Consider the following 24,156-nt stretch of genomic DNA (forward strand, 5'->3'; position numbering starts at 1 on the left):
TATTATAAAGCATGTATGTGACATTCGTACGCGATTCCTGACAGTTCTCTTCATTTGTCAAAGTGGCTGCTTTGGTACTATTGTGATGTTTATTCTATATGCTCCACTATCTATGATACTCATTATCGATATTTAATTATGGTTTGTATCTATACAGAAATATTGTAAGATTGTGAGAGGTCAACAGAATTTTCACAAATATTTAATTGAGTTGCATAACTACTTATACAGTCAAAAGTTGTTAATCCGGACTCATCGGGACTTCGGTGATTCCGGATTATCGATTTTCCCGGATTATAGATCATCAGTTTAAATCTGGTAAGATGCATGCAGAAATTATAAAATTAAAAATATGAAACCGTAATTTATGAAATAAAGAGCAATTATGATCTAAAGGGTATCAAAATTTACAAAAAGAAAAAGCTTAATATTTATTTGTTTACTTCATGAAACATTTCTTTCAATGTAAGTTGTTTAAGTTGAAAACTATTTGATGTGTATTCGTGATATTTATAATGATGAGAAATTTGATTTAAATCATATCAAAGACGGAGTACATCGAGATAAAATACTACATTTAGTAAGGAATTATAAGCCAAATAAAATAAAAACATCTGCCCTGAAGATAACGATAGTTCTGACAGATCAACTTCCAACTCATTGAACGATGTGACGTCCCCCCTTTCCCTGCAGATCAACGTGAAATTGATAAACAGATTTCGGAATGGTTAGAGAAACAAAGGATATGCCTTTATCCATTTTTTGCAGCAATTCCAATTTTTGTTTGATGGACATCGAAACATGCTTTCGCTTTGTAGATCCTTTGGTAGGTCGAGAATCGGAAATTCTTTTTGACATAATCGATAGTTCAAGCTTACTTTTATAAAATTGCTCTAACAGTCTGCAAAAAATAATAAGCCGGATCCAATTTGAAGATTTAGGAACAACGCAATTTGTGACATTACCTGAATTAGATGATTTTAGTTTAGCTTATACCGTCCATTATACATTAAACGCGCATGCGTAAACGTCTTATGCGCATGCGCACATGCTTATTCGCAGCCGTAAAGGTCTTACATGCACGCATATGCGCAGAAAGTTTGTAGCTTTGGGGTCCGGATTATGGGTGTCAGAATTAACGACTTTTGACTACTAGCTCAGGAAATTTTGAGTCATTTTGTAAAAATAATCTTTTCTTTCAAATTCCTTTTTCACCCCTCCCCTTATTCTGATGAATGGAAGGTTATAATGTAGTTCATTTTTGAATTTAAGCCAACTGATAATCTTTTTTCTGGGTAAAATTGACATGGAAATGATTGGAACTCAGTTCCATTCAAATATAGTGTATGATTGATTCTTCTTTTTGTTGGGAATATTTTTAGAGCATCTGCAGTCTCATTATTATGAATGGGCAAAGAAGGTCCAGTAATTTTAATACCATGTTGAAATGTGAATCATAACATTAAAACATAGTCTCTAGCTTCTAAAAGTCTACTGTCGCTAATTTTTCAAATAGAAATATCGTTTATGTTGTAGATATTTTCAGTTGCTTATGAACGTATTAAAAAAGCTTTCCCACTCAAAATGTTAACTATTTTAAAATATTCATAATCGCACTCGATTTGATGTTTACAATTTTTTCCCCTGCGATTTCTCTAAAAAGAAAGAATTATAATTGTATTTAATAAAGAAAATTTAATGGATTTGGAATCTGCGCAAGAGGACTAAAACTATCATGGAGGGAATTTCTATTGGAAACTAGATCTCATCCACACTGAACGTAGAAAAACCCTGGAAAACTTTCATAGAACAAGCGCGTTCGTTAGGATTTGAACCCACGTCGAATTACCAGTATTCAGCGGTTTTAGCGATTGGCCACTGGAACCCCCACAGCGCGATTTAAAAATCTTGTTTAAAAAACTTTCATCTTTTTAGAGTGATAGGTGCCATAATTTGAAGGCTAGGATTATTTGAATACAGCAAAACACACGAGGACTATTTGCTTTTAAGTAGAAAGATGCCTTCAAAAACTCTTTCTAACAAATAGCTCATACTCATGTTATACATGGAAAAATACCATACAGCCATCGCATTCGTTCGTCTGAGTTTGAATCCAAATCGAACAACTAATATTTAGCGTTTTTATCGGCCACTAATATGGCTGTAGTATAACCAGACTTATCAGTATGTATTATCAGACTGTATGGCATCTAAATTAAGAAATTAAAGAAAAAAACTCTTGAGGTAATCTTCAACCCAAGTTTAAGTTTTTTTAATGCTAATGAGCAATATAATTATGAAAGAGTTCACATCATTTGTGTCATTTTCAGATTGTTAGTTAAAATTAGTGTGGTTTCAATCAACGATTATTTAAACCTGCTACAAGAAAAAAAAAAAAAAAAATACATGAAAATTTTCCTTTAAAATATCAGGAATTATTGAAAAAAAACTTCTGTAATTTATAAACGAGGAAACATGTTTAACCAGATTTTATATGTGGGAAAAATATAATGAATTATGATCTCCTCTAGTGGAGATCTTTGTAATTATATTTCTAATTACAAAATCAAAGTGAGAAATCTAGTCGCTGAAGCAACACAACACTATGAATTCTTGTAGACTTCTATTTTCAGCGACGGAATAGATCAACTGCATGGAATTTTCATGACTTTTGCAATAGGAAGCGTGGCACAGCGAAATTACATGCAGGCAGCATAGAGAGAGAGGCTAAAGTGTGTAGTTATCCAATATGGAAGCTCACGAAGAGAGAGATTTTAGTTTGAGTTAGAAAGGCTTCAGCTATTAGAGTTTAGGTGCCTACTTACTATGTCATCAGCATTACGCAAGCTTTGTGGCATAGATTAATCTAGAAATGATGCAGTCCAGAAATGCTATGATTATTTTTAGAATGAAGATGGGAGTTAAAGGGCTATTATTAATTTATTATTTGAAAGATAGATATTTTATATTTGACGTATATCCCCTTCTTCCCTTCAAGAAGAAAATGGCTTGGTGAGAGAAAAGCTTTTTTAGAGAGGAAGCACTAAAAAATTAGCAAATGAAGAGAAATAATTTGAAAAATGCAAATAAAACTTTGCCCAAAATATTTGTTTAAAATAATTGAAAAGTATAAACCTAGATAATACTTTATGGGCCTCTGAAGGGAAGGCCAAAGCTTTGCACACAGTTTCACATTTGTAAAAATTTTGCACACGCATTGCTTATTTTGAATAATCACAACAAATTTCAAAATTTTCAAAACATAACTAATTTTCATTGCTATATTTTAACATCATATCATAAATTTTATAATAATATGACTAAAATTGTTTTTTACTGTTATTGTTATATTTCTCATTTTCTTATTTTATGCAAAACTAGAAGATCTCACAGCTTTCTCTAATACAAATATTTTCATCTGCTGGGCAAATCCACTTAAACTAACTGATGTATTTCATCAGCAGTTAAGGGCTGCCCTGGTTAGTTGCTTATAAAGGCCTTTGTTCTTTGTTTAAAGGAAACTGGCCTTTTTGACCTGCACATGCATTCCATATATATAAAAACAAACTTGCACTCCATTAATAAAAAATAAAATAATTATACGAAAAAATTATGAGGTGTAGGAGCCTTCAAAATTTTCATTTTCTTATTAAATTGACAGACTTCACAATTTCTAATATCTTGTACAATTCTTGCTCAATAATATTGAGGGGATAATAAATTTAGTCTTGAAAATACCCTAATATCACCAAATTCAATATGAATTTTTCAAGTAATTTAGTAAGAAGATATATTGGTATTACAATTTTATACATTTGTTTCTTAATAGTTAACATATAATTAGTTTTCTTATACTTAAAATAACTACATTATCTAAATTTATATGCTATTTAATTTCTTCTAACGATGATAAATTTACTTGCAAACTCAAATATTGACAAATAGGATTTTTAGTTGACATATTAGCTTCAATATTGGTAGAAACCTTCTTATATTTTATATCATAGTCAAGTCATACATGTATAATTTTAATGACCATCTGAATAATCTACCTGTAGTGTTCTTTAGGCAAACTTGGGCAGCATGACCAGTATGTACAGTAAAATGATTACCATGTAAATAATAATAAAATTTATCTATGGCATCAGCAATGGCTAAACGCTCTAGTTCAGCAATTGCATAATTTTGCTCGCAAGACCATAATTTTCAAGAATGGAAAGCAGTTGGATGTAAATTGCCATCTGGGTGCTATCGTTTCAAAACTGCACCAATAGCTTCTTTAGATGCATCTACAAATACATGACAAGGATATTTTGGATTAAATAAAGTTAAAAATGGGTTCTAGAAATTAATGCATCAATTAAATTTTGAAAGGCTATTTGACATTCATTTGTCCATTAACAGGGAGTATCTTTTTTAAATAAATTTGTTAAAGGGATTCTAATTTTGGCTTAATTTTGAATGAATTCATAGGAACATTAATATTTCCTACAAATCTGTAATTCTTTAACATTTTTTAGGAGGTAGTAATTTTTTAATAACTTCAATATTTGTATTACGAGGCTGATATTTTCCTACGAAATTTATCTTTTCTTTAGCAAAATTACATTTAGATTGTTTCAATTTTAAATTCACTTTTTCACATATGTCAAATATTGTATTAAGATGTTTTAGGTAATCGTCAAAATTTGGGGGAAATAGTATCATATCATCAAAATAATCTAAAACTAACTGAATCTGATATTTGTTTAAAATTTGTCTAAGGGTTCTTTGGAAAACTGCTGGAGAATTTTTCCAACCAATCTGTTAAATTCATAAAGGCCAAAACCTTTCCCTTAACAGACTACCAGATTGGATAAATGCGCATTTAGCTTATAGCTCTGTCGCTGCTTGAATGCTGTCCTTTGTCGCGCTGCTAACTATGCCATTATTTAAAATGTGATACTCTGTATAAAATTGTGGTGTGCCTGTTGCACCTGTGATCATGCGTGATGAAAGATATGTTTTTGATAATTAGTTCATATCCACCAATAAAGGTTATATTCAATTTGGCTATGTTTGTTTACAAGTCTCTCTTTCGAGTGCCATCTTTCTAATTATGTAGTAAAGTCTCTCCAAGTTATAATGCTGACAACCATCATCAATCCATTGCAGCTTACTCCAAGTTTTTATCATATATATATATGTATGTATGTATCCTTGTGTTTAACTGTAGATTACCCCTTTTAGGGTCACACAAATTAAGACGTATTCATGGGATAATGCCCAAGTGGTACTGGTCGGAAATAAGTGCGATATGGAAGACGAACGAGTGGTATCAACCGAAAGAGGAAAACAATTGTCTGATCAGCTAGGTTTGGAGTTTTTCGAGACGTCAGCAAAAGAAAATGTCAATGTCAAAGCAGTTTTTGAGCGTTTGGTGGACATCATCTGTGACAAAATGTCTGAAAGTCTTGATTCTGATCCCAGCTTAGTCAGTGCTTCTAAAGGTGCTAGACTGAATGAGCATACAACACCATCTAATGCAAGCTGTCAGTGCTAACCTAACCTAATCTTATCTGTGGATTTTCTTGGTGTTTGCATCAACCTGTTGCTCCTAAAATTGTTTTGTCTCCATTATATGTTTCATTTCCTCTTGCTTAGTGGATCATGACTCATGAAGGTAAATGTTTAACACCTCTGCCTTACTCTCGAGCAGTGACATGTTAGTATGTATGCATAGTATATTGGATTGAGTGAAAAGACGTATATTGTTTGTTAAAAAAAAAAAAAAAAAAAAAAAAAAACCTTTTAAGAATGTATTATTTTATTTTTCTTTTGATAACTACATAGAAATAAGCTTAAATAAAATAATGTATTTTTCAGAGATAAGTTAAATTCTGCATGTGCTGTTATAAAATAATATGGAAAATATATCAGTAAATTATTTATCGCTTTTAAAAAAAGGTGTATGAAATTCTGTTGTGCGTATCTGTACAGTTTTTGGAAAAAGAACTGAAATTTAAGGAAAGAAAGGGAAAAGAACTGCTATATAATATGCTATATTAGCAAAATCAGTTGAGTTTATTCCATGTGACATTGTACATTTTCTCTATTGCTTTCAGGCCACCAATTTGAGACCACTGCATTAAGCAGTGGTAGAAACAGGATTTAAATTTAGCTCCATAAATGGAAAAAAAAAAAAAAAAAGGTTTTTGCTGCAGTCAGAAGATTGTCAAATCCCCCTTTTTTATGCACAAAGCATTTTTATTTAAATTCAAAGCCAATTAGTATTGAATTTTAAATTAAAAATGACAATCTTCTTATGAATCTTATATCTTTGTAAACAACATATACTATTTTATTTTTGGAATACCATTTAAAAATTATCTACCACTTTTTTGCATTTGAAGAAAAAGGACTTGTGTTTAATTGCCATCAAAATCAAGAAAGTTTTATTAAAAATTTGAAGCCAAAATATAAGATTGCTCATTTGCCCAGTTTTTAGTGTCATTTTAGTGTTCGGAGATTGATTTCAATTGCCTTTGGTTTTGTGGTAGATTCGAAAGTATAGTGCATTTCAGAATAATTTTGATGCTTATATTTTGCAGTATGCCTAAAAGGCTGTGTATGCAGTAATAGAGAACTTCAAAAAAGTTCAAAGAAGCAAATCATACTATTTTTATACCACTATAATCTTAGAAAGAACATTTTAAATTCATATCTTGTATTATTGAAAGTTCAATTTTGCATTCTATTTGTTGTTATGTAATAAATATAGTTTTAACAGATTGTTTCTTAATTTGTAATAGGCTATGTCAATGTTCGAAAATTAGAATCTGGGTCTTTGTTTACCTTAGTAAAGTTATGAAAGGAATCTTATCCCTTATCACATAGTTTATAAGAAAATGAAATATCTCTATATTTGATCTTAATGAATTGAAGATTTTTAGTCTCCTATATTGCATATGTCACCTAATTTTTTTCAATTTTTAAATCAGAAATCAAAGAATTTTACTAAATTAAATTAGAATTATGGCTTGGTTTACAGTATGGTAAAAGTGGGACGTTAGGATGTGCCTCTTTATATACACAAAGAAATCTTTATTTTCTGCAAATGCAGCTAAACATGAAAGAAAGGCAACAGGTTAACTTTCTTCTAGACCATCAAATTTCATTTCATACTATTGAAAATTCTGTTTTGACCTTTTTGATTTAATTTTAAGTATTACATAAATATGCAATTCATGATAAAATTTTATTATCTAGCATTAATTGAACTAACAGTTTACTGTAGATGGCAACGCTTAGCAAAAACATTATTATTCTGTATTTTTGTAATTTTAACTTTTTGGGGGGGGATCTCTTATTGAAATTGTTTGCTAATGAGATATTTGTTTTCCAGTTATTAAATGTTATTTCTCACCTTGTTTCAAAAGTAAAGAATTTAAGAATGGTTCCCCCCCCCCTTAAATATTAACAAAATTATCTAAAATGAGACTAAATAACTGATAATTAAAACCTTTTGAGACAATTCTTTTCAACTTAAGTTTTTAGAATTTGCTTTTTAGTAAAGTTATGTTTTTCAGGGTGGTTTTTAGGGATTTTACTGTTCAGTACTTAAACAGATTTTCAAATGCTTTCACTTTCAGGAAATATGTTATTTGTAGATATTCAAACAAAGTATTTGCATTGTATTTTGTACCACTGAGAGCAAGTTAAAGCAAACTGTGTATAAAATAGCAACTGAAATTTCTTAATTTTAAAGCCATGTTATTCATTTTATTTTTAAAACAAAATATCAAGAAAAGTGTGTGCTTTACAAAATGTTTAACTAAAAAAGAAAAGCATTTAGGTTTATAGATGCTTTTCCTAACAGGTTTCAAGAAAATTCTTGAAATATTAAAAATAGTGAGCCAAAAGAGTTGCATTTTCTTAACCTTTTCACTCCCAGTGTTCCATGCAGGATGTGGATTAGCTTCCCTCTATAGGTCCCCTATATTGAATGTGATAATTATCAGTGGCTGTTCACTACATCATTTTGGATTCAGTAAAAAAAGCACCTTAGTGAATGTGTGGTGTTAGAATACCTTGTGGTGGCTGGCGGCAGATAGTGCTTCTGACAACTCTGAATAGTTAGTACATTTGTGAGGTTCCTTATACCCATTGCATTTTTTTGAACTCAAAATGTATTACAATTACGTGAAACTCTTTACATTATATAATTCATGGATAGCATAGAACAATTATTGTAGTGAAGTACAGTCCTCGTGATGTGAGAAACCATTAACCAGGGTCTGTCTAGTCGAGAGTTCAAGAGCATTCTGGCATGTTATTGTGATGGAAAAAATCTGCAGCCTGAATTAGCCAAGCCTCCTTAATTTTCCAGTAGTATTTTACATCCTCTGATTCATTATATCTGGAACGATATCACAGGAAAAACAAGATCATTCATTCCTCCTGAAATGAAGAAGCTTCAATGACAGACACAATGTAGAATGCTAAAATCTCTTGCCACTGGTCATGAAATTATGTCCTTTGTACTGTCAACTGGAATGAATTTTTGCGTCTGCAGTGTCAGACCATGTTGTGTGGCACATCGTAAGAGCTTGAATGCAGTGACTTGTGGGGACCGCACATACAATTTTCTCATCTCTGTGTGGTCCGTAACATCCTATTAGCTTGGTTCAGTGGAATCTCTTGGGTTTCAGCCTTGTTACAATTATTATTTAATAGTTTATTCATCTAACTTGAAATGCACAATGGTGGTTAGTAGGCTGTTCAGTGCCAAATGAAAGTGTGTTTATAAATGTATCATTCAATAAAAGCACTTCTAATTTTATATATAAATATTGCAATAATATATAACAAATATTCTATATTCGTATAAAGCAAAAATTAAATTACAATTAAGAAATTTTAATTGCAAAGAAATTGCAATGAAATTTAATTGCACTGAAAATAATTATTATTGCTGTGAACTAATTTGCAACATCATTTAAATTCCAGGAGCATATACAAATTAATTGCACTTATCTAAAACCATGAAAAAATATATTGCTCCAAAAAATTAAATTTATTATTCCTAAAAATTGCATTAGTGAATAATTGTTGAGCAGGCTGGAGACAGACTTATCAAGGGAAAGTTGCCCTAAACCTAACTCTTCAATTACTCAATTCGTGTTTCATCATCCATATAGGCAAGGGTAAAAGTAAAATCAAATGTTGTGAATTACTAAAAAAGAAATTTAAACAGTGGAATTTTGAGTAAATAGCAAGTAAATGACTAGAGTTAAAATAATGAATTAAGAGTAGGAAAAGTAATTTAGAAACTCTTGCCTACTGGAAAGTTCCCCAACACAAATTATGCATGTAAACCTAAAATAAACTATATGCAACAATCAAAACATAAAAATAAAAAGACTAGTAAATAACAAGTTTTAATTTAACTTAACTAGATCTACATATTTGAATTTCTGAGTTATACTAGCATTTGCTAAACTAGTTGAGTTGAATAGTTTGTTACTGCTAACTGTAAAAATAGAGGGCTCTAATATATGTGTTGATCATTTGAATTTTTAAAGTGATTGTTACACTAACTGCTGGTATGGCCAGCAACCTAAAAGAATTATTAAAAACAGAAAAAATGTATAATGATTTTAATGAGTTCAGCTGGTAATTAATAATAGCAGAGACTGTATTAGAACTGAAGAACTGCATTTATTTCGTTCAGATTGCTTAGTTTGTTAATGAGTAATATGCAGGTTTAATTTGAAAAAAAAAAGATCTTACTCTTTATGAAATGGCTGGCACATAAAAAGTATTTTATTTCGGGCAAGGGCAACACATTTCTTTTAAAATGCAAAGTTTGTTGATGAAATGTGGAAGACAAATATTTTATACTTTGGTTAGTGGCAGCACATTTTTTAAATTGAGTTTTTTGATTAAATTTGAGACATAACTATTTTGCGCTTTGTCGAGTGGCAGCACATTGCTTTTAAATTACTGAATGTGAATCAACGATTCATTAAAACTGAGGTGTATAGCTACATAATTCCTTACTTTGTGATATATATCAATGTTACATTATTTGACAATTTCATCTTTTATTTGGAAACTTAATTCAATAGAAAATATTCACTAATATATGTTTTGCAAACATGAACCCACTTGTTCATCACAATAAGCGATATATTTTACGAGTACTAAATTTAAACAGTGGAATTTTGAGTAAATAGCAAGTAAATGACTAGAGTTAAAATAATGAATTAAGAGTAGGAAAAGTAATTTAGAAACTCTTGCCTACTGGAAAGTTCCCCAACACAAATTATGCATGTAAACCTAAAATAAACTATATGCAACAATCAAAACATAAAAATAAAAAGACTAGTAAATAACAATTTTTAATTTAACTTAACTAGATCTACATATTTGAATTTCTGAGTTATACTAGCATTTGCTAAACTAGTTGAGTTGAATAGTTTGTTACTGCTAACTGTAAAAATAGAGGGCTGTAATATATGTGTTGATCATTTGAATTTTTCGAGGGTCGCAAAAAACCGCCAAACTATTGTTGATATTGTTAAAACGAATTACAGTGTTTGTTGGGATTTTAGATTTTGATATTATTCTTGAAGTCATCTGTTAATATTTTATCTAATTATAGTGCTTAAAAATTCATGTGAAAAGGGATTGTAATTTTGGTACTATTCGGTTTCGAGGGTCGCAAAAAACCGCCAAACTATTGTTGATGCCAATGCTGCCAAAAATAGTTGCGGCAACCCTAATAATTGTGGCAAGAAAGGAAGTATAATAGTAAATAACTATTTAAGATTGATGTTTTAATTTAGATGAAAGGTTAATTTCATATAATACTCTTTTTATTATTATAATTTATATGAAAAAGCCTAAACACGACTGAATGGAAGCATAAGAGTAAATAACTGTTTCAGATCATTATTATAATTTATATAAAAATTGCTAAACATAACTGAACGGATGCCTGCATCGCTATTTCGCTACCGACGTATCGCTAAAGCATAATTTCATCTCGTTGGTTGTTCAAACATAATTTTCTATAATGAATGGTGTCTTTTCTTTGAAAATATTCTCGGTAAAGTGCAGAATCGTTCACTTATTTGTTTGCCGCTTTTTACAAGGGTAAAAACAATTAGATTTTTGTCAATTTTCTTTTACTTTTTAAGTGAAAATAGGTTGATGTGTACATAGATAAAGTCAAGGGTGTGCGCAGTGCCATTTTTGTGCAATTCTAGGATTTTTTTTTAAGTGAAAATAGGTCGATGTGCGCATGGATACCGAGTATGTGCAATTCTTAAAAACACGTCAAGCAGTGGGTGATTCTGCACGTTACCCAAATTACCAAAAATTGCCGACTTTTCGTCATGGGCTATTCCCAAATTGTTAAATCCATAGGATATCAAAAAAGGATTTAAAAATTAAATTAATATTTCAATGGCATCTTAAGAAATATAGAACTATATAAACTTACGCAATCTGAAATCGGCGCGTACGCTAGATTTGCCCAGCTGTTAGATGGGTGCTTTTGCGTGTACATTTTCGCTGTAATTTTTTTACGGCCTTCGAAACTGAATAGTACCATTTTACGTTCTTTGTATAGAGATGGATAGCACTAAGCCAGTTCAATAACAATATTCAAAATATAATATTAAGTGTGATCAGTTGGCTTTTAATAACAGATTAATGTATACAAATATTTCTATTTTTGTGAGCATAATCATTATAAGTAATATTGCATTTTGTCTTAAATTCAGTTTTAATTGTGTAAATGAAAATTATTTTATACAGATTTATATAAAAAAAAAAGATTGAAATAAAATATATGAGAATGTCGAGAATGTTTTAGCACAGTCTGGCATTTTTTTAAAAGAGGACAAATGATGTATAATTGTTAAAAATATATATATTTGTTACATACATGCATATTTAATTAGATATTTATTCTAAAAATCAAATAAACTTACTTACAGCACTTTTTTTTTTAAGCCCATAAGGATTATCGATTTCAAAATGCAATTATTTTGTGTGGATTCACCTTAAATGTTGTTCACTGTAAATATGTCATGTCACATTTCATTCGAGTCTGTTGCCATTTAACAAAATGTCAAGGTATTTGTTTCATCTTTCTAATTGAATCTCTGTAGATTAACAAACTAAGCTATTTAAAAGCAATAGGCTCAGTTCTTAAGAATATTATTAGCCTGAAAAGGGCTTTTAGTCTCGGAATGGGATTTTGCATTATTTCACTTTTGAAATTGTTGCCACAAAATGTTATTGCCTTGTATTATTTTTAAGGAATTAAATAATGAAGAATCTAAATATATCAGTATATGTTCCTCAGATTTTTGAAAAATCACGGTACTTAGACGGTCCAGTTTTAACAAAGCCATCCACCTGAATGTGCACCTAGAAGCCCAAAATTTGAATTTTTATTGTTTATTCATTTGTGTAAAATTTTAAGGAATTGTTGATAAACAGACTCAGTGATTTGAAAGCAAGCAGTGACAACACTACTCAAAATAAAGCATTTTTCTCTAGTGTAGGAGACTGTTGATTCTCAGGAAAATGCAAGATATTTATCTTTCATTTTTAATTAAGAAACTCAACCCATGAAAGCAATGTGTTGCTGCAGCCAGAAATAAAATGCTTTTTATCTTCTAGCACATTGGCATTCAGTGAAATTTAAGATACTTGCAAATTTAATGTGGGAGGTTATTGAGTAATAAACTAAGTGATTTAAGAGTTCTTAAGAATATATTTGTACTTGTGATTAATGTAAATGAACATGTATTCAAGTCATGAGATGTCTGATTAGAAATATTTAGTATTTTTTATGAAATTATGCCAGCTGGACTCTTTAAAATCATTATATATTTTTCTTTTTATGATAACTATTTTAGATGCCTGGCCGTACAGATGGCTATTTTTTAAAGAAATAGTATAGTGAATACAGTCAAAAGTCGTTAATCCGGACTCGTCGGGACTTCGGTGATTCTGGATTATTGATTTTTCCAGATTATAGATCATCAGTTTTAAGATGGCATGCAGAAATTCTAAAATTAAAAATATGAAACCGTAATTTATGAAATGAAGAACAATTATGATCTAAAGGGTATCAAAATTTACAAAAATAATAATAATATTTATTTGTTTACTTTATTAAACATTTCTTTCAATATAAGTTGTTTAAGTTGCTTCGTTTTATGTGATAATACTTTCTCTTTAATTCTATAAACAGACATAATTTCTTGTTCAGTTACAAAGTTTCGCTATTCAAGTCTCGTAATTGCTGTGCCGAGAATACCGACTAACTTGTCAATCGAAATTTTTCGTTTTCACTAACCTCTCAGTCACCTTCTTCATGTCTTTATCCTTTTTTTGCAGCAATTCCACTTTTTGTTTGATGGACATCGAAACATACTTTCGTTTTGTAGATCCTTTGGGAGCTCCAGCATCGGAAATTCTATTTGGCATAATCGAAAGTTCAAGTTTACTTTTATAAAATTGCTCTTACAGTCTGCAAAAAATAATAAGCCGGATCCAATTCAAAGATTAAGGAATAACGCAATCATCAACATTAACTGAAATAGATAATTAGCTTATATCGTCCGTTATACATAAAACGTGCACATGAAAACGTATTCTGCACTTGCGCACACGCATATACGCAGTCATAAAGGTCTTACACGCACGCGTAAACGCCTATGTGCATGTGTCAAAGCGGAGCATGCGCAGAAAGTTTTTAGCTTTGAGGTCCGGATTGTAGATCATTCCGGATTATGGGTGTCCGAATTAACAACTTTTGACTGTATAAAAATGTGTGTGGCAACCTCTAACACTCTATTGGGAATTCTAAAAATATGCTGTTTTTAATTATTTTGTGATTTTGCTGTTGAATTTAATTTTATGTGGGGTAAATACAAAGAACTTGATAGTTAATTAATAAATAAAGTAAGACAAAACAATGTTTTGTATGTCATCTTATTAAGAAAACTGAAAATTGATATGATGAACTAAGAAGAGACTGATAAAAATAGAAAATTGATGGCAGCACTTAACACTGAATCAGGAATTGTAAACATATGCTGCTTTTAAAAATTTTGTGATTTTGTTGTTGAATTGTATGTGTCATATGTGCGAAGAAAACTGTGTGTAATAACAAAACTAAAAAGGCAAAAAATGGGTTAGCTGGAGACTGTGAACAGATTTATTTACTTCTTTTGAAGTGGATTGATTGAAATAAAATGTAATTTATGATATATATGCTTAAAACATTTAGTATTTTTACAGAATGACATTCTATATTTTTTCACTTTTCTAATGGAAGATTTAGATTGTTCCCATGTTTAGTCTAAATGTCTATTCATCTATCCTCATATAAAATGTTTCACTGTTCCACCTGGGCCATCTGTCTTGATAATCTGTACCAATAACCATTTTAAACTTTAAATGAGCCCTTTTAGATGGTCATTAAAATCTGACCCCTTTTCATATTTTTTTAAATCCCCCCCCCTTCCTGTTGTTAAGTTTAGCAAATTTGCAACAAAATACTGCATTCCTGTCAAAATTTTATTTCAGTTTCTCCCACTGTAGGCATATAACCATAAATGCATATTTTAAAAGTGAATTTTTTAAAAAATATGATTTGTCTTTAAAAATTATCAGAATATAACAAAGAATGTATAGGAAAGTGGTGACACCATTTGTTGATCTTCTAAGCATTATGGGTGTGTACCTGAAATTCCAGAGTTCCTCAAAGTGTCATGAATAAATGGTATTTTCTTGAATATAATTCCAGTATGACCCTCTCACTTTGTACCTTGACTTTTCTTTCAGTATACATCCAGTCTGAAATTGAATGCACCAGGAGCTGGCAGAAATTTTTGTGTGTAATGAATTGAAAAGCCATCCTTCTGGAATTTTACAGCCATAACCCATGGAGGGTTAAAACTGAATAACTGATATATGCTTGAGTTCCCAGAGTTTGGCATATTTGAAAATTTAGTGATTACTTTTAAGGTGATTGTGGTAATACTTACGTACTAAACACAAATGATTCTATAAAAAGCAGATTTTTAAACTGTTTTGTGTGTGGGGGGGGGTGTTAGGCTTGATTTCAAAAGCACTTAGGTACACAGTGTCCATTCGGCACTGTAAAGTCATGAGCCTATTGGGGGAGGGGTTGCAGTTTCCCTGCATCAGGAATGAAAAGGTTAAAGATTGTATGTTAAAATTTTTGCTATGTGTGGAAAGGGTTAAATAATTTCTTTCAAAATAAAGTAGAATTTCAAGCTTGGAGTAAACTTGCTATCATTCGCACAAGGTAACTTATAGATTATAACCTGCATGAGATATTTAGCTTAAATTTATGCAAACTGTATTGGGAATTTATTTCCAAAGTAACATTTTGAAATGCTCACACTTTTTTACAGCTCTGCATTTGAAGCAGAGCAGTCTTTATTAAATTTGAAATTGAAGTATTTCTATTCTATAAAATTATTGAGATAATAAGAAATATGACTCTTTTATAAATTTATGTACATATTGATGCATAACTATCTTTCCTATAAATATTCATATGTATATAAAGTAATTTTCACTGAATTTTATAAGAGCTCTTACTATTTTGTATAGCTTCTAACTCATATTAGATATCAGATGAAAAAGTATCTGTTGTTAATGCTCGTCATAAAATAATTTTTGAAAACCTTGGACTAATGTGTTCTTTAATTTTTAAATCAGAATATTTGAATACATCTATAAGATCTTTGTTTTTGTTTTATTTTGTATATATATGTTATATATGTCATGACTGATAGCCATTTATAAATATAGTTTAGATTTCAGGAATTTTATTTTGATGCATTTTTGGTAAAATTCTAGTCAATTTATGCATTTATAAAATAAAAAGTATTTCTAAGCCCTTTTTATAGCATATAGAAGTTCTGTCAATTAAGAAAAGGGGGTGACATTTTAGATTTTGTAAAAAATATATATATATGGTTGTAAACGATTTACAGGTATGTTTTTGCATTTATATTTTTCACAAGGAATTAAACGCGTTTGCTGTATTTCTGCCTTTTAAAATTTTATTTTCTACTGTATATTTATTTGAGGCAGTGTGAGTATGAAAATTGTGCATTTTGCATTTATTTCTAAAACTTGTAATTTGCATTGTAATAATTGTCTTATATTTGTATCAATGAAGTGTGTGTAAATTAATCAGACTGCTTACTCACATTGGCCTTATTTCATAGGGTATTGTGCTTTTATTCCTACCAGAATTGAGATAAAAGTATATTAATAAAATTCCTAGTCATTTTTGCATATATATTTGTATGTAACAGTATGTATTTTTATGATAAAATTTAGAAGTGAGGTACAAATATTGCATTACTAACATTCCTAATAATTATTACATATCTATTTCAAAGTAACAATGTGCATATTTATGCATATGTAACTTTATGATTGAATTTATTCTCATGAATGTCGAAGTTTTTGAATAAATGTTAATATATAATTTCTGTTAATGTTATTTTACAAAGAAATATGTAAATTTTAATTGGATGTATTAAGCGGTAACTCTGTGTGATTTTACGTATAACTATTTTCTGATACTTATTCTTTGTGTATCTAAAAGCATCAGAATTAAAGTAAGTTTTTTTTTATTTGTTAAGAAATTGTTTTTTTAAGTAGTTTATTTTTTTGTGTGTGTGTGTGAAAATTTATCTGCATTAAACAAGCTGTTTGATATAGCAAACATATATTATATAACAGGCTTTGCGATAAAGTGAATGACATTGGTGCAGTTTGCAGTTTGATGCCAAATGTTGTAAACATCCATGAAAATGAAATTAACTACTAGTTTGCTTTGCTTTATTTACTGTGTTTGACGGCATATAAGACGCACTTTTTTTCCTAAATTTGGTCTCAAAAACGTTACCTGTGTCGTAGGCGTGAAGGACGCAGGTTAACTTTCAATACTGAATGCTATTTTTAGCCCGGATAAAGGTCTAGACACACGTAACTTTTTCTACATCTACGTGTGTGTGGCCTTCTAAACAAGGGTGCGTCTTATATGCTGTCAAGTACGGTAATTGTGGCAGATCACATGAGGGCTATCTGATTAAGAAAAGGTTGCTTTCATTCAGGACTTTCTAAGGGAAACTGGCTCGTATCCACGTTACATGGAGAAAACCATAAAAATGCCCATGCAGTCATTCCATTAGCTGGGATTCAAACCCTGTCAAACTACCAGTTTTCGTTGACCTTTTACTGCTCAGCCGCTGATGAACAAAAATTAACTATTGTAAACAATAAATGATCATTCATTATCTGTGCAACACAGTCTATTTAATATATATATATTTGACATAAATTTCTATTATTGTATTTAATTTAATTTTGTTAGCATTTATTTCAGCTAACATAATTAAACAAAACTTATTTAATGTATACATTAATTATTATATTTGATACAGTTATGTAAGCAGTTTAAAATATAGCATAATTCTATAATAATTTAAAGTAATACAAAGTCCAAGATCTGGACTCATCAGAACTTTCACGATTCTGGATATTAGATCATCAGTTTAAAATCTGGTAAGCTGGCATGTAGAAATTATAAAATTTAAAAATAAATATGAAGTCAGGATTTATGAAATAATGATAAAAATCATAATGCTTCAAAATTACAAAAAAAAAGGGGGTATCAAAATCGGAAAAAAAAAAACTCAATATTTATTTGTTTACTTTATTAAACGTTTCTTTCAGTGTAAGATGTTTAAGTTGCTTTGTTTTCTGTGCTAATACTTTAATTCTGCAAAAGACATAATTTTTTTGTTTAGTTAACATTGTGGAAGTCCTGTAATTGCTGTCTTGAGAATTCCAACTAACTTGTCAATCAAAATTTTTTCGTTTTCAGTAAACTCTCTACCACTTTCTGCACTATCGGTAGCGGTATTTTCTGGATCTAGAATCATACTACGGAATATTTCCATTTGAGATGTACACCAAGTAGATACGGATTGAAGCCAAATTCTCAATCGTACAAATGCATGTTAAAATTATTATTTACTCAATAACGAAATATTTTATTTAATGCCGAAGTGAAATTACGAATCGTACTCTCCATGTGATTTATTATGTGCAGGGGAGAGAATCAAATGCGCATGCATAAAGCATACAAAAAAAGAATTTTTTTAAGTTGTTGGTGGCATTGAGGTCCGGATTTTAGATCATTCCAGATATCGGACGTCTCGATCTCGGACTTTGTACTCTAAGCATAATTCTGTCCTTTAATTGTGATGTTTAATAGAATTGTATATGCAATTTGTTTGAAATAACATAAATAAACATGCCAAAAAATTATATTATTAAACTTACCATAAAAATACTATTTATTATTTTATTTAATACAGTTTTGGGGAAATTAATTTTTTATAGATTTTTTCTGATAGGCACATTTCAGCAGCTGCTTCTATAATAATGCCTCAAACGTCAGCTACATCTTCTTTTCCCATTGATGGAATATTAAAAGTATTGACACAGTTCTACGGTACAAAATCTTTAATCCGGATGTCCATAATCCGGAATGATCTATAATCCGGACCTCAAAGCTACAAACTTTCTTCTGCGCATGCGTAGTGTTTATGCATGTGCATAATACCCTTACGTATGCATATAATACGTTTGCAAATGCGCGTTTAATGTATAATGGACGGTATAAGTTAGGCTAAAATAATCTAATTATCTGTTTCAGTTAATGTTGTTGTTCCTTAATCTTCTAATTTGATCCGGCTTATTATTTTTTGCAAACTGTTAGAGCAATTTTATAAAAAGTAAGCTTGAACTTTCGATTATGTCAAAAAGAGTTTCCGATTCTGGAGCTCCCAAAGGATCTGCAAAGCAAAAACATGTTTCAATGTCCATCAAACAAAAAGTGGAATTGCTGCAAAAAATGGATAAAGGCATGAAGAAAGTGACAGAGAGGTTAGTGAAAATGAAAAAATTTCGATTGACGAGTTAGTCGGTATTTTTGGCACAGCAATTACAGGACTTGAACAGCGAAACTTTGTAACTGAACAAGAAATTATGCCTGTTTATAGAATATTAAGTATTAGCACATAAAACGAAGCAACTTAAACACCTCAAATTGAAAGAAATGTTTAATAAAGTAAACAAATAAATATTAAGCCCCCCTTTTTTTTTGTAAATTTTTATACCCTTTAAATCATAATTTTTCTTTATTTCATAAATTACGGTTTCATATTTTTAATTTTATAATTTCTGCGTGCCTTGTTACCGGATTTAAACTGATGATCTATAATCCGGAATCGCGAAGTCCCGACGAGTCCGGATTAAAGACTTTGTACTGTATTATGAAAAACCAATTAGATTGTTAACCTTTCATTTCTTGCACATGCATAGATTGATAACTGTATCTCGCACATGCACAGTTCAGTAACTGTTTCTTGCCAATGTAGCAATGTGCCAAGTTCTCTTTTTCACCAGGGCTGTTAAAGAAGACAGTACCAGATATTGCTTTTAGAAGAGGATCATAAATACTTTTTTTAATGATATTTTTAGTGTTTGGAAAGAAAAAAAAAAGTAATTTCTTTTCCTCTCCCCCCCTTTTCGTAAGTTTGTCAGAACCCTTTCACTAATAACCTTAATTATATATTTATAATTAAGGTTATTAGTGAAATATTTTATATCTATTTATTTTACAATTACACACACCATTTATTGTGTATTCTGAATACCAATATTATATGTATTTTAATGTAATTTTCAGACTCTCTTCTCTCTCCTTTAAATCATTTGTCACATGTATAGAATTCTGTAAAATTTTAGTTAGGAGCTTGTACTTATTGCAAAGGAAAAAAATTACTACAAAATATGTACTGTATGTGTTACACAAAAATATTTAACCCTTAACCCTCAAAATATGACGGATAACTTTCTTTTGAGTTTAAAGGTTTAATCTGAAGTTTATCATTAGTGCAAAACAAAAATTGGTACTTGTGTATTATCCTGTCAACCGTGAAATTGTTGGCTAGTAAGTACAATTTAGCACTAGTTATGGATAAGTGTGACATAACAACGTACTCATAACATTTGTGCTTTAATTTAATGTAACTCCAGTTGATTCTTGATAAGCCATATTTTGTTTTTATGAACAAGGATATAAATTAACTGTTATTACTATATTCTCCCCCCTGAAGTTTGAAAAAAAATAGTTAAAATTTCTGAGAGCAGTGAGGTGTGGATTATTTTCAAAGTTATGATATCTTTGCATTGAAAAAGTATGTATTAATAGACACAATATGGTCATTTGAATTTGGCTTACAAAACACTAATAGAATGGAAGAATTACCTGCGGGAAGTTTATAGCATTTTAAACAGAGCTTTCAGTAAAATAGGAAGACCTAAAAAGAAAATTGTAATTGACAGTTGCATTTTTACATCTCGAAAACACAAAGTGGGTCGAATACTGATTGTTTATTAAATGAAGAGGCATCAGTTCTTTTATTATTTTGCAGAAACGATTGGCACATATTTGGGGGTTGGGGGGGGTTCTCTGCCAACTTTCACAGTCAATGTCATAATACATAGGTATCCAACAGATGCAGAGGGTTAATATGAAGACCCTTTTTTTTTTTTTTTTTTTTTTGTGTGTGTGTGTGTGTGTGTGTGTGTGTATGTGTATGTGTGTGCAAATGGTTAATACAAAGTATTTCAAAAGTAAAACCAAAACTTTAATCCTTTTCATTGAAATATGATTGAGATTGCTTCAAGTGCAAAGGATTAATATAAAGTACCTCAAAAGGTTTGTATTTCTGTAAAATGAAAATATTTAACTTCTGGTACTTGAAACACAACTGAAAGCCACTTTTTGAGGGGTTGCTGCAGCATATCTGAAAAGTTAGCATTCCTGTAAAACAAAAATGTTTGCATTAGAAGCAACTCTTTGCTTCCATTGGAAGATGACTGAGAATCTTTTTTCGAGTACAGAGAGTTTATGTGAAATATTCCAAAAGTCAGCCTTTCAAAATATATTGATGTTTTGTACTTAGACAGCAACTAAGAGCTACTTGCTGAGTAGAAAGGGTTAATATGAAGTATCTCAAAGATTATCATTCCTATAATTTCTAGTTGTAGTAGCTAATGTGTAAAAATTCTCTTGTACATTTCTTTGCAGTCAACATATTTTTGTTTCCTTCCTTTCCTTTTTTGCATTTTTATTTATTTTTTAAGGCTGAATTTTTAACAATTACATTTGTAAAATCAAGTATTGGATATTTTTGTAAATTTTCTCTTTAAAATTTTACAATTTGTTATTAAGAATTATATTTGTAAATGAAATTTTAAATTTATAGTTGCAGTACTTTTAAAAACTAATTATTCATATCTTCTTGTAATTAAAGCTCAAAATAGTGGACAAGACTTTTTTTTAAAACTAGTATTGATAAGGCAGTATTATTTATATTCTGTGATGATTTGTAATATAATTAAAATGGAATTTCAAGCAACATGTAATGTAATTACTAAATGTTATGAATTAGCTCTATTTTTGTACAAAGGAAACTTTAAAGCAAAATGCTACCTTGGTTGTAAAAGTGATATCCCAGATATCAGGTGCAGTTTCCCTTATAATATGTCAGTCATTTTTTACCTGTTTAAATTACTTTAGGAAGTCATTGGTAATGGTATGATAAATTCTGCTATATCAAATCTTGTTCTGTTTCATTCTTGGTTGTTTCTTGTATGCAAGTTGTTCTATTCATAGTATGCATCCCTTTTAGTAAAGTATTTTATATTTTCAAGTAGTCTGTGACACTTAACTGACAATCACTTACTTACCTGATGACCGCAAACTCATTTAGCCAATGTACCATTTAGATGGCACATATATGGAAAAATGTTTTAATAAAATTGACCATAATTAGCCAGCTGAAGGCCATTTTCAGTGTCACCACAAAAAGGTGTATTTATAATTTTTATCTTTTATTTAATAAGATAAATTTAATCTTGCAACATTTAACATAAAAGAAAAAATTAAAAAATAAAACTGAAATTTAAAAGAATAAAGAATATCAGAAATTGCTTAAAACAGTGAGTAAATTTTATTGTTATGCCAAAGCTAATTTTTACAATCTATGCCAGAAGCTGCGACACATACTTTTCTCCTTTTACTTCAGTTTATCTTCTAGGGGATACTGTGGCTGAATTATGATTTTTCAGAATAGTTTTTCTTCAAGGCTCAGGAATTAAATTCTCATAATGGTTTCATATTTAAAGAGATCTTCATTAAATCTGAAATGTATTGTACAGTCAAAAAATATCTTTTTCTCTGGGCTGAAGGCTCATTCATTTTTGCACCACATTTACATTTGTATCAATGTTGAATGTAGACCAATCAGCCAGTGGTTGTTCAGTTTGGATTCATGACTGTAATTTAAAGGTAAAATAATTTTGTAATTAATTACTTATTGGCATCTTTTAACAGAAAAACACAGCACCAACACTCCATCACTTTATCTTGATGCTAAGGAGTTAGGTATCTACCAAAAAACTATATTGAAAATAGATAGCATTGTGGATAATTTTTATTAAAAGTTTCAAATGTTCACATATAAATTTTCAGGTTAGCTAAGTGTTTTAGGATAAATGTGCTGTTGACGATGTGTGCTCCCTGCTAGACTGTCGGTTGAGTGTCTACAACCAGTTTTTTAAGGTATTGCAGCAAGATGTATATAACTTTTTGAATTGCAATGCTAGGGGGAAGAAATCTTTTATAAACTAACACATGCTCAATGTGTTTAAAGTAATGTCTTATGTATTTGGAAAACAAAGAAAAATCATTTACTTTGCATTGAAAAGTTACCCTTTCTTTTTTCACATCTGAGCTTGCTACTTTTAAATGGAATCATTTTGTGTTGCTATACTGTGTTTAACTATGTATTTCATCTTTATAAAAAAAAAAGCTTTACTGCTCGAAAAGCTGCAAAGAGTTTCCAAATCCAATTTTTGATGGAAAGAAATATATTTCATGAAATGAAATTTTATATATATATATATCTGTAGGTATGTGTATATTGTTGTATATTTGTTTGAAATGTTTATTGCATTTTGAGAGCCAGTGTCATTTTAGATATAGTAGATGTCAATGATTGGTGTTCATGTTTAATTACTAGTCTAAATCTCTTTTTATTATATTATAATTGTGTTTAATTTTTAAATTGCATTATGTATTTAGAAGCTGACTATTTCCAATTATCTTTCAATATATTTTGTTCTGTGTTGATATCTAGTCACTGCACACAGCACGCTTGTGTAAAGCTGCAATTATTGTCTGACTGCTCCGTTGTTTCTACATTAGGGTAAAATGTGATGCGATTAATATTTACTTGTTTTGTGTTCTTAACTGTATTTATTATTCTTATTATCATAATCCTGTTTTGTAAAATGTTTTGAATGGAATGTAACCCTTGAAATGGGTGACCTTTTGTATGGCTGCTGTAATTTGAGTGGCTTAAATGAAAACTGCTTTTCTCATGACATAATAAAAACAGGTTGTTGTGGCTTTTTAATGTTTTTATTATTTACTAGCTACCTAAAACAGACACACACACACACAAAAAAAAAAAAAAAAAAAAGAGAGAGAGAGAGAGAAGGATTCTAATGAGAATGTAATTTTATACAAATACCATATTTATTTGGGTATTCCTCCTTCTACATTTTTACTAATTTTATCTTACAAGAATCAAGGGAAAATTATGTAAATAATTTAATTTCTGATGGAAACGCATACAGTGGCAACATAAAAAATTAAAAATATTCTTGGATAAACTACTGGTAACTCTCACAGTATCATATCTGTGAAAAAAAATGTACATTCCTAAAAAATGCACAATACCATGAGCAGTACACTGCCTAATAAGTTAGGCATCTTTATTTCTATTTCCCTGTGTCTTGAATCTCACCCACTCGTAATCTTTTCCACTGCTAACTTAAGAAATGCTGGAAGTACTATGTGTCAACTGTTGCAGCTTGCAAATTGTGAAGGGCAACGTGTGTTCAAAATTTTTGAAACTGTATGTGTTGCCAAACCAGAAAATTCAAGAGCGCTTT

The 24,156-nt window shown here is 30.1% G+C and overlaps 1 protein-coding gene across 2 annotated transcripts in view; it reads left to right on the plus strand.

Annotated features, from left to right (window-relative positions):
• The window catches only part of LOC118185441 (ras-related protein Rab-3-like), a 48,214-nt gene extending 24,606 nt beyond the window's left edge, over positions 1-23,608 (plus strand). Inside the window, exons 4-5 of one of the 2 annotated variants that reach the window (XR_004757597.2) lie at positions 5,230-5,662; positions 14,854-23,608. Coding sequence is in view for 1 of the 2 variants with exons in the window: in XM_035355287.2 (XP_035211178.1) it covers positions 5,230-5,542 (313 nt within the window). In the remaining variant the exon portion in view is untranslated. Of the gene's footprint in view, positions 1-5,229 lie in introns of both variants that reach the window. The other variant, XM_035355287.2, reaches the window with a different exon arrangement.
• The last annotated feature ends 548 nt before the right edge of the window (positions 23,609-24,156 follow it).

The sequence above is a fragment of the Stegodyphus dumicola genome, chromosome 5 (assembly GCF_044657685.1).
Source record: "Stegodyphus dumicola isolate Sdum_Otavi_A_Nest chromosome 5, ASM4465768v1".
NCBI lineage: Eukaryota > Metazoa > Arthropoda > Arachnida > Araneae > Eresidae > Stegodyphus > Stegodyphus dumicola.